At 38.8% G+C, this 12,215-nt stretch overlaps 1 protein-coding gene across 2 annotated transcripts in view; it reads left to right on the top strand.

The window, feature by feature from the left end:
* Positions 1-12,215, top strand: part of specc1lb (sperm antigen with calponin homology and coiled-coil domains 1-like b) — a 29,355-nt gene that overhangs the window by 2,255 nt on the left and 14,885 nt on the right. The window contains exons 1-9 of one of the 2 annotated variants that reach the window (XM_026196496.1): positions 4,947-5,141; positions 5,407-5,587; positions 5,740-5,884; positions 6,048-7,690; positions 8,580-8,787; positions 9,068-9,141; positions 9,232-9,407; positions 9,531-9,694; positions 9,945-10,060. In XM_026196496.1, the coding sequence (XP_026052281.1) occupies positions 5,104-5,141; positions 5,407-5,587; positions 5,740-5,884; positions 6,048-7,690; positions 8,580-8,787; positions 9,068-9,141; positions 9,232-9,407; positions 9,531-9,694; positions 9,945-10,060 (2,745 nt within the window). In that variant the 5' untranslated portion in view covers positions 4,947-5,103. Of the gene's footprint in view, positions 1-4,946; positions 5,142-5,406; positions 5,588-5,739; positions 5,885-6,047; positions 7,691-8,579; positions 8,788-9,067; positions 9,142-9,231; positions 9,408-9,530; positions 9,695-9,944; positions 10,061-12,215 lie in introns of those variants that run through there. The other variant, XM_026196498.1, reaches the window with a different exon arrangement.

Below are 12,215 nucleotides of genomic sequence, written 5' to 3'. Positions count from 1 at the left end.
CATTCCTCCTAACAAGCGGCTGCTGTGTCAGGTCTGTGAGGAATTTCCATTAGACGTGTGGCTGAAATATCCCGCTGAATAATCCAAACACCGGATTCATAGGTTTGTGTTGAGATGCGGTGAAGAAATCGAATCCCTTGAACTCCACAGGGCCGTCTCACCTGTTTTGCATATCAAACGGTTTGTTCAGGCTGAGCGTCAGAAGGTCAGGACTGCGGTCACCGTTTAGAGATTCCTGGATTGTTCAATGGTTCTTGGATTCCCTCTCGAGAGAATATCTTCTTGTTTTTGTTTTTCAAAAGGTCTGTATTATTCCCCATGAGGTCTATTTTCTTTTAAAGTTGGGGCGAAAAGTCTGAACTTCACTGTGGCTTTCCTTTCGGACCAGAAGGTAACCGATCAACGTCTTTACCACATGGATCTCCCTCGACAAAACAGCATCTGTTTTTCTTGAGCGCACCACTCAGGGCTTTTGAGGATTGTTAGTTTCTATGCTTCTTTCTGCACATTTCCGTCATGTTTCACAAAGAGAAGTGTCCATTTATTTTTCTAACCAACAGCATTGGATACATTTTCTCATCCTGCATACACAAGGGCCAAATTACTTTTCACCATCTTGCACACATTTAAAGCATCATCACACTCTGTCGCTTCCACAGGCAAATCGACCACACAGGAAGAAATGTAAGCATGGGCCAATACGTCTAAAGGCCCATTCGTACCAAGAATGATAACTAAATAATAACTTAAGTTATTAAATAAATAATAACTACATTAGTCCACAGCAATTGGGTGATAAAACAGGGGCGGCTTTCTGGTTTCTTTTTTTCTTCGGCATTTGGTTGTGTGAAACATAGTTTCAGTTATGTCCTAAAAAAATAATCTAGTCAAAATGGATTCTGATTGGTTGCCAAGTTTTTATCATTTATCATCTGGAAAAATAAAAATTCTGAAAGTGATCCCAATGGTATTGTTCTAGTTCTGGTAGAAGATTAGAGTGCTAATGAAAATGTTTTAGTTATAGTTATCATTATAGTTAAAGGGTTACTTCACCCCAAAATGAAAATTTTGCCATTAATCACTTACCCACATGTCGTTCCAAACCTGTAAAAGCTCTCTTTGTCTTCAGAACCCAATTTAAGCTATTTTGGATGAAAACCTCGTGGCTCGAGACTGTCCCATAGACTGCCAAGTAAATAACACTAGGCGTTTCTCAATGTCAAGGATACTTCCTTGGCAGGACTGATCCTTCCAAGTCACTTCCTTCAGAGGCTAGGCGAGACTCCTCTTTAGCATTCCGAAAACACGTAAATGGAACAGGCTAGCAAGTGCACGTAATTGCGTCATTAGGTCAGTGAAAAGGTCCGTTTGAATAACGCTGTGAATGGTATCGTTAAATTACTTTGGACAACTTAACTAGTTATTTATAAAAGAAGTGTCGATGACGCAACCAAGTTAACAACTGTAAAATGACAGGTCTGGTTCAGTTAACCATTTGTAGTTTACAATATCAATATGGTAGTAATTTGTACTGGCATTTAAACTTTAAACTTTACTTATATTTACTACAGTTATAAAAAATGTTTGGTAACGTAAATAAAAACCGTTAACGCTCCGACTCCGCTAACGTTCGACATTTTTGAACAAGATAGCAAAGCTGCGCGCATAGGATTGTGTGTGATTTGAGAGCACGAAGAGCGCGAAAGATACACATATGCATCCTTTCCTGTGAATGGCATATTTTTCGAATGAAGGACTCAGTCCTTGGTTGAAATTCCTAGGATCCTCGACATTGGAACAGTCCTTCGACGGATGTCGATGACGTAGCATCCTCGAAATATTGGCTTCCGAGGATCCTTCCTTGACATTGAGAAACAGTCACTGTCTAGGTTCCTCCACACCACAAGGATGTGCTGTTTCTACATTTATTTAGCTTTGATTTAAAATAAAACAGCACATCCTTGTGGCGCGGAGGACACAGAAGAACATACGCAGCATATGGTGATATGGAGAGACACAGAGGAGACTGTTGAAAAAGGAATTATTGGATAATGTTGTTATTTCTGTTTTTTCGCTTACAAAAACTGTTCTTGTCACTTCATATAACCCAGATTGCACGTCTGATGGCAGATGGAGTATTTTGATGACAACTTTTTAAACCTTTTATGGACCTTGACAGTGTATTTTACATGGCAGTCTATGGGACTCCTCCAGGTTTTCATTCAAAATATTTTATATTTATTTTCTATGTTTCGAAGATGAACAGACCTTTTACAGGTTTGGAATGACAATGGGGTAAGTGATTAATGACAAATTTTAAATTTTAGGGTGGAGTACCCCTTTAATGTTCATGTTGTGAATGGGCCTTAAAAAAAGTGTTGTTTTGGTATATTTCAGAATTTTGATGTATTTAAAAAAAAATTGCTTCGTGTTCTATCTGACTGTGTCTGATTTTGTTTGGACATCTGTGTAGAAGACCACCATCTGAACAGGTGCTCGAGAGGCTTCTTTATGTACCTGGAATGACCCTAGACCTCAAGAGACATTGAAAGACATGCACGTTCTTGGTCGTTCATAGTCCGAGTTGACTTGAAAGACATAACCACCCTGTTCTTAAAAGCTTTGAAAGCCTCTTTTTTTCTATAACTTCTTTGGAGTCCTAGAGTGCGTGTGTTACATGCTCTCAGCTCAGAATCCTGTTACCTGATATGAATTTTCTTGTGTGCTCCCTCATGGTTGAGGCTCTGTGTTTTTGAATCCTTTTTAGAGGTGTGTTGAAGTGTTGTGGTGCTGTCCCGCACTTAAATGTCCGGTAGCTGTTTGCATATCGAGCACTAAAATCTAATTTGGATGGAATGTTTTGAGTTTGATAGAAAGTTGTCTGCAATGACCTCTAATGTGGGAAGTTAACTCTACTCAGCAGAAGAATTTTACTGCATGGCGTATTTTTTTTCCTCCAGGTTTGTTCAATAACTTAAGATTTTATAGTTTCCGAGGTGTGCTTGACAAAAATGACTGTAATGCTTAGCTTCATTGCTAATGCTTGTTAAAGTGATAGTGCACCCAAAAATTTTAATTCTGTCATCATTTACTCACCCTCAGGTCATTCCAAATCCTTTCTTTTCTTTTCTAAATCTACTTTTGGTGGAACACAAAAGAAGATATTTTGAGGAATGCTGGTAACCAAACCATTTCGCTATCATTTGATTTCCGCTGTATGGCCAAAAAACATCAGTTTTCAAAATGTCAAATTGATTAATCATAATTAGTTGCATCCAAAATTCACAATAAATGTGGGTGTACAGTCAGTGTATAATTATAAATATGTTGTATAAATACACACACACGGGTATATATTTAAGAAATATGCCATTTATATGTGTTAGATACACGCTACCAGTCAAAAGTTTTTGAACCGTGCATGTGCATGTTTTTTTTTAAAGAAGTCTCATCTGCTCATCAAGCCTGCATTAATTTGATTCAAAGAACAGCAAAAACAGTAATATTTAGAAATATTTTTGAAATATAAAGTAACTACTTTCTATTAGAATATATTTTAAAATGTAATTTATTTATTTGACGAAAAGCTGAATTTTCAGCATTATTACTCCAGTATTCAGAGGCTCATGATCCTTCGGAAATCATTCTAATATGCTGTTTAATGATTTTTCGTGCATCTCTAATACATATGAATATACACAATTCACACACACACACATATATATTAATTAGACAAACTTTTATTTTGGATGCAGTTAATCATGATTAATGGATTTTACAGCACAGAAAAAAAAACATACAGATTTTGAACATTTGTGAGGTTGAGTAAATGTTGACAGAATGTTACTTTAAGGGAACAATCCTTAAGAATGCTCATAATGGAATTTTTATTTTATTATTATTATTATTATTATTATTATTATTATTGTCTGTTCAGAAAAACACTGTAGCACTTTGCCCAAGACACATTTCCCTTCAGGAACAAATAAAGCTAATTTCTGAAACTTATTTTCATTGTTTTTCATCCTTTGCGCACTATTATTGAATCCATAATAGAATAATTTTTAAGACTTATTTTAATTCCTATTCTAATTTATTTGTGTTTAGTTTCAGCACATGAGTCATTTAATATAAAGATGGCTACATTTTACAGAACCATCAGGTTTGCCTTCATAATCATTAAATATCAGGACTATGAGTTGTGGTCTGCAGTTGGGTGTGGTGCTTTTTGTTTTGACTCCTGTTCAAGCGTATCAACTTAAAAGGCTTGCGGGGGGAAATAGGGGTGTTTAGGCTTGTGTCTATCTGGGCATGCCTCATCTGTTTGCCATCAAAGTATCCAAATCGCCATAGTTTTAATTTACAAAATAAGGCCACATATGGGCAAGAAAAAGGTCATAGTTCACTAGCTGCATGAACATTGCATGAAGTCTCTTGTTTTAGATTTCTAGAAGTTACATCAACATGTCAGTACACTTATACTTGCACAGATCTCTCTTCTAGACTTCTTTTCTTCTTAAAATATGAATTTCATAGCTACATAACTCTATAGCCCATCTGTAAGAGTTTTTACATATTAAGACATAAATATATAGACATAAGATAAAAATGAATTCAAGAATCTTTATTTATATAAAGTAATAATGTATAATATACATACATGTAAATCTTTGTTTTTTTTTTAACCCCCTCTGACCTTACAGTTAGAGTGAGGGATGTTCATACCCACAAAAACAATTTCATTTTTCAAACAGCTTTTTTTTCTCTCTCTCTCTGTACTACGTATAGCTGTTGTGTTTTTTCTAGCCTCAGGCCTAGCGCTGCTGCTCTGGACTTTCAAAGCCTTTTAAGGCTAGGCGCAGTTGGTCAGCTCTTCCAATGGCTTGGCCTCCACCCATGATGATGTGATAAGAAAGGCAGTTCCATCCTCTTCTGACCCTCCTCCAATCACACAGTCTTGTGTGCATTCAAACACTGGCCAATGACTGCTTTCCCCTAAAGTGTCTGAGTTTACAGTGTGTGTAAAGCTGCATAAATAGAGTCCTCGGGGACTGTAATGTTACATTCCAACTGCCTCCTTGCAAAAACATAGACTTGTACACAATGTGTTCCCCGAGGAAAATAACCAGTGCTGGAGTAAGGTAATGAGATATTTCGATTAAAGCTCTGCATGATTGAATGCTACAGGACAAAACGATTGTTTTGAAGAAAAAAAATGTTGTAGCGATGTCTTTGTTATGCAGTTTTTCTACGGCTGGGTTTACTTAGAACTGCATGCTATTCTGTTCAGAAACTGCTCTGTGTTTTCTGTATAATACTGAATTGTCATTCATTATTAACTGTATTTTTTCCACTTAAAAGTGTGTAATGTGCCAAAATGACTCAACTGCCATCTCATTCATTTAGATTACGCTGTAAATGTATCAAGAACCTGGAGCCAAGCATGAAAAAGGCGACCAAGCCCACGGCCGCCACCTCCAGAACCTCAGCGGGCACTAAAGCCCCAGGCAGACCTGAGGGAAACCGTAACATGGGCACTGGTGGCAAGATGACGAACAAAACCCAGAGTTCAGCTCCACTGTCTAAGGTAATGGTTTAATTAATATGGAAGAAGCTGAAACATTTGTATTTAATCATTATGAATATATTGAACCAAGTCCAAACTAAGAATTTAGCTTTGTGTTGCATTGTGATTGGTCTGTAGCAGATTATTAACTTAATGTTTTGCATGCTAACCAGGCAAAGAGCAATGATGATCTCCCAGCGGTGAGTGCAGGAAGTGGACCAGTATCTGTTAGCAACAGTAACACTACTGCTAGAAACAAGAGAGGAAGCTCCTCTCAGAACACCAGCAGCACTGAGACCAGGTCCAAGACCAGTTCAGGTAACACTAAGCATTGCTTTGGTTTTGAAGATGTTTAAGGGGAAGTGTTTTGTTTGTTGCAAAAATAGTTTGAAGCCCACAGCTACTGAAATATCCATAACAGTTATTTGGTTATGGTAATATTTCTGCTAAAACCTATTTCTTTCTTCTGTTGGTCTTTCAGGAAGACGTGTATTGTCATCCACAGCCAAGGATCCAGGTACGACCCGAGAAAACGTGCGAGAACGTTCCAGAACTAGTGTTGCCAAAAAGCTTGCGGGACCCAACGATGCCATGCCTCAGAAACGATCACGATGCCGTAACGTAGCTGAGACTGATTCTCGGATGAGCAAATCTCGCCCAGACAGCCAGATGAGCCAGAAAGCAGTGCTGGAGTGCCAAGTGAACGACCTGCTGGACTTATCCAAAAGCAAAGACCTGGAGATCCTCCATCTCCGCTCTGAACTTAGAGGTATGAGAGCCCAACTTGGTCTTGAAGAACTTGAGGCCCCTGATGCAGGACAAGCATCTCAAGAGACCAAGCAGCCTCGGGAGAAAGAGATTTCTTCAGTGATCAGTGCCACAGATGTGGAGTCCACTCTGCTCCTCCTTCAAGACCAGAACCAGGGCATCCTTGATGAGCTAAATATGCTGAAGAGCGAAAACCGGATGCTGAAGGATCGTCTCAATGCTCTTGGCTTCTCTCTGGAGCATCGTCTAGACAGCCCTGACAAAGTTCTGCGCTGCCCATCCTTTAGTCCTGAGCCTGTATCTGGTGGAGGCAGTGGAGGTCACAGCGAAAACTGTGGGGGTGGTATGCCTGCATCTTCTGCAGAAGGCTCTGCCCAAGGCTCTACCGAGGACCTGCTTTCAGAAACGAGACGTGTAGGCTCTTCAGATGCACTGGACAGTGAGTGCAGTGAGGCCTACCAGCCCATCACCTCCAGTGATGATGCTCTGGATGCGCCCTCAGGTTGTGGATCCTCTTCTGAATCAGAAGGAGGGCCACCGAGCCGGGAACATTCCCGCAGGGGCAGCAGCGGGAACACCAGTGAGATTTCCGTGGCCTGCCTGACTGAGCGCATCCATCAAATGGAGGAGAACCAGCACAGCACAGCAGAAGAACTCCAGGCCACTCTGCAGGAGCTTGCTGACCTGCAGCAGATCACGCAAGAGCTGACCACAGAGAATGAACGCCTTGGCGAGGAGCGTGGCATTCTGGTCGACTCCATCTGTCAGCAAGGGGAGCGACTAGAACTGTACGGTAGACAACTGGATTATTTCCGAGGCCTTCTTGACGAGCATCGGGTGGCCTATGCCAAGGATGATGAAGATGCCAAAAGCGGTCGATATGTGGAGCTGGAAAGGCGCTACGCCGAGCTGAACGAGGGCTCACATTTTGAGCGGGAGCAGTTGTTGGGCGTTCAGCAACAGCTAAGCAGTGCACTCAAGATGGCAGAAGAGGAGAACGCAGAAGCCCAAGGACTGATGGCGGCATTGAAGGAGCGTGTCCATATGGCTGAGAGAGCTGTGGAAATGGAGCGGAGGGAACGGGCTGTCGCTAAAGCAGAATTGGAAGCACTGAGGGTGGTGTCCGAAGGGGAGCAGGTGGAGCTGAATCGCTGCAGAATCCAACTTGAGCAAGAGAGGCAGAGGGTTGCCCAGCTCCTCTCCATTCACAATGCAGGGGATAAGACAGACATACGCCACCTGCTGGACAGCGAGAGATTAGACAAAGAGCGAGCAGAAGCCAAAGCAGCTCAGTTACAAGAGGACCTGGGGCACACACGCAGTGAAGCTGCCCAGCTCCAGGAGGCAATTAGCAAGGTGAACCTTACAAACACACTCAGATAACTTATAATTTTGATTTTCTTGAGTTGTTTTAAAAGGATAGTTCACCCAAAAATGCTAATTCTGTCTTTAATTACTCATTTCTCATGTCGTTCCAAACCCGTAAGACCTTCATTCATCTTCAGAACACAATTAAGAGTTAAGAGAATTAAGATATTTTTTTTTTTTTATGAAATTTGAGAGCTTTCTGACCCTCCCTTAACGCAACGGACGCGCTCAAGGTCCAGAAAGGTAACAAGGACATCGTTAAAATAGTCCATGTGACATCAGTGGTTCAACCTTCATTTCATGAAACTACTAGGATATTTATATGCGCAAAGAAAATAACATAATACAACTTTATTTAACAGTTTCTTCTCTTTCGTGTCAGTCTACATCATACCTTAGCATAGTATTAGCATTAGCATATTAGCTATGTAGCTGGATGAAATTTCAACTTCTTGCAAGTTAAAGTGTTCCCCAACATTTGTTTTGAGTATTGATATTGAACATCTAGTTCCCTAGTAAAGTGATTGGACTACATAACAACAACATAGGAATGCCTTAGCAACCACCCAGATCATCATAGCATTGTGATATCAAGTTTTGAACAGCCATTAGCATAGGTAATATGTAGTTTTCAACTTCAGGAAAGTCAAACAAGAGTTCCAAATGTATTCTTTCTACACAGATTTTGAACAACCAGTAACTAGTAGCAACATGCTAACAACCACTCAGAATTCCTAACAGGAATATAAAAATGGCCTGGCATTGCATTGTGAAGTTTTGAACAGCATAAGCATATGCTTAAAGCACAGATATTGAAGCTCCAGGTTAAGTAGTAGCACAGTGCTAATGTGTTATGTGTATCTTTATGTTCCCAAAGCTGGAGGGTGAGTTCCGAGCGTTTCGTGACGATGTCCAGGCACAGTTAGCAGAGCAGAAGCATCTCCTGGAGCAGCAGTGCTCTGAGCTGGAGGAGAAGGACACCGAGATCGCCGACATGAAGGAGACCATCTTTGAGCTGGAGGATGAAGTCGAGCAGCATCGTGCTGTCAAGCTTCATGACAACCTCATTATTTCTGACCTGGAGAGTAAGTGATAGTCACTAAGCTCTATATTTAATGTATATATGTGTGTATGTATAGGCAGATTGGCATAAATGTATATATGTGTGTAAAAAACGAATTTGGTGTTGATGACCAAATGTTCTGTTTTCATTATCTTGTGGTTATTCATGCTTCTGTCCACATAGAGGCGTCATTGAGCTACCAGAGTAGACAATACACAGACATTATTTTCAAAGATATTTCAACTTTCTTTATATATTAATATTAAACGTTTATAAACCTAAATAAACCTTTTTCACTTTAGATTCCATCAAAAAGCTTCATGATCAGAAATATGACATGGAGAAGGAGATTAAGGTTCTTCACCGAAAACTGCGGGTAAATTTTCCCTTTTTATTTGTTTCTGTTTTATGTATCATTATACCATTTATTGATTGATTCATTCTTCCACACACCTGTCACTCACAGGAGGAATCAGCCGAGTGGCGGCAGTTCCAAGCTGATCTGCAGACAGCCGTCATCATCGCCAACGACATCAAGACCGAAGCTCAGGAGGAGATCGGAGACCTGCGGCGCCGCCTGCAGGAAGCTCAAGAGAAAAATGAGAAGATGAACAAAGAGCTGGATGAACTAAATAGCAAGAAGTAAGAGATTTAATGCAAATTTAGAATGCAATGCGTTGTGACACCAGGGATGTGATTGTTTTTATATGTACGAATATTTGCATATGCTGGAGATTTGTGTGAAAGAGTTTGCTTGCATTACAGACAGGAAGAGGAGCGCGGCCGTGTGTATAATTATATGAACGCAGTAGAAAGAGACTTGGCTGCGCTGAGGCAGGGGATGGGCCTGAGCCGACGTTCCTCCACTTCCTCTGAACCTTCACCCACTGTCAAAACACTCATCAAGAGCTTCGACAATGCCTCACAAGGTTCATAAATTCCTTCAGATTTATGATGATGCATGCTCACATTTAGGGTGTTGTGTCCCGGTGTTTATAAATCTATACTGGTTGCTAGAAGGTTGTAGGTTGTTTGAACATCACAAGGACTATTGAGCCATTTTTCTAAAGGGGTTTACCCTGACGTGTACTACAAGATAAAACCCTTATTTAAGACAGATTAGCAATCTGATATGTTGGAATGCAACATCTGTTTGTCCATCTTTTTCTCTATACAAAGGTCCTGTTTCAGCCAGTCCTGCCGCTGCTGTTGCTGTTGCTGCTGCTATTTCCAGAACGCCCCTCAGTCCCAGTCCCATCAAAACCCCTCCAGCCGCTGCCGTCTCTCCCATGCAGGTATACATAAATAGAATTAATGGTTATACTTTAAAGTAAGTTATCATATGTTAACTTTAGTTAATGTATTAATTAAAATGAGCAAACAATGAACAATACATTTATTACAGTATGTATACCTCTTTGTTAATGCTAGTTAATAAAAATACAGTTGTTCATAGTGCATTATCTAATGATAACAAACACAACTTTAGATTTGAATAATGCATTAGTAAATGTTCAAATTAATAGGAATTAAGATGTATAAATTCTGTTTTGTATTGTTAATTCTTAGTTCACTAATGTTAACTAAGGAACCTTATTGTAAAGTGTTACTGATAATATGAATAGGTGAATGTATATAACCAACATTTTATATGCCAGGTCATGAGTAATAATGTATTAAGATAGTGGAATGTATATCACATTGTAGTTGTGGCCTATTCTAACCCCAAATGTTTCATATATGTTAATTATATAGTCATAATTAATAAGTTTGACATCATTGCAAAAACAAAGTACTTAAAATCATGATCATACCGTTCAAATGTGTAGGTCAGTAAGATTTTATCATGCTTTTGAAAATTTCTCATACTCACCAAAGCTGCATATAATAAAAACAGTAATATTGTGAAATTGTATTCATTCAAAATAACCGGTTTCTATTTTAATATATCTTAAAATGTTAGTTAATTTATTATTTTATTCATTATTTTCAAGCAGCCATAACTCCAGTCTTCAGTGTCACATGATCATTCAGAAATCATTCGGATATGCTGATTTGCTGCCAAATTAGCATTTCGTCTTATTAGCAATGTTGAAAACAGTTGTGTTTTTGTGAAAACCGCAATACTTTTTTCTAGATTTTTATTTGAATAGAAAGTAAGAAATAACAGGATTTATTTATTTTTTGTTATTATTCTTTTAAATGTCGGATCAGTCTTATACATCCTTGCTGAATAAAAGTATTAATTTCTTTAAAAAAAAAATCATACTAATTATACTGACAAAACTTTTGTAATAACCTTTGGTAGTTTATTTGTCATAAGTATAACTGAATATACATTTAAAGCCGTTGTAAAAACACATCATAAAAGTAAAAACTGAATTTGTTAGATGGGTCTCTGATCACTCTAGCAGATGTCTGCATTCTTTCTGACCTAACACCCCTGTCTGTCAGATGAGATCTCCAGACTTGCTGTGCGTGGCTTTCCTTCTTGTTCGCTCGCTCTGTCCTCCACGGATGTCCTTTGCCGTGTTGCTGTTTTTGAGGTCATGCAAGTGTTCTCAAAACGTGCCAAAACAGGATGTTTTTGTACGGAAAGAAAATAAAATTTGACGTACTTTGAGTATGAAACTTATGCAAGGCACAGAGATCTTTTAGTATATTTGTGGTGTATTTGAGTTTATTGTTGCTGGTTGTTCAGAACATGATGTGCTGTGGTCATAAAATCATGCTGCATGTTGAGGAGGTGGCTCACATTTGAGCATCCAGTTTTAACATATTGACTGGCACTGAGTGTATTGCTGTAACTTCTTGCAGACAGCTAATATGTTCTTGCTTAAGCATCATTTTATTTGTGTTATTGGGCACGAGAGAGCCTTCAATTTTTTTTAGAAAAGGTAATTACCGACAGTTTTTCTAAGCCAGGACAGTAGTGCCTATCCTTTTAGACTATGAAAAACAAAAGAGTGCTTTAAACGCATCAACAGTTCACACCTAACTGTGTTGACCACCTGAGCTCTAACTTCATTGAATTTATTATACAAGTTGTACTGTTAACTAGGGCCGGATATATATTATATTGTATATTGATGATATATTCTAAATTATTTTGCTGGTGATATAAGATAGAGGATAGAGTATTATACAGGTTTCAGTGCCTACACACTGTCATAAGACTAGTCTCGCAATCTTTACTTGCCTCGTGAAATCTGAGTCGTTTTTAAAATTGAAAAAGTAACAAGAACAGTTTTTGCATCATTAAGTTTGATTCTTTTCTTTGAACCAGTTCAAACTGTCTATTTTAGAGAGTTGCTTTCAAATGGAAAATTGTGTTAAAAATTGCTTGCATCGTCATTTACAAATGTTTTTCTGGACAAAAAAAGTCCCTGTATAGTATTTTAACATTTTTTATTTTTTATTATTATTATTAGTAGTTATTGTCCACTTTAT

Source organism: Carassius auratus, chromosome 21 (assembly GCF_003368295.1).
Source record: "Carassius auratus strain Wakin chromosome 21, ASM336829v1, whole genome shotgun sequence".
Taxonomy (NCBI): domain Eukaryota; kingdom Metazoa; phylum Chordata; class Actinopteri; order Cypriniformes; family Cyprinidae; genus Carassius; species Carassius auratus.
This window is presented reverse-complemented; position numbering and strand designations above follow the sequence as displayed.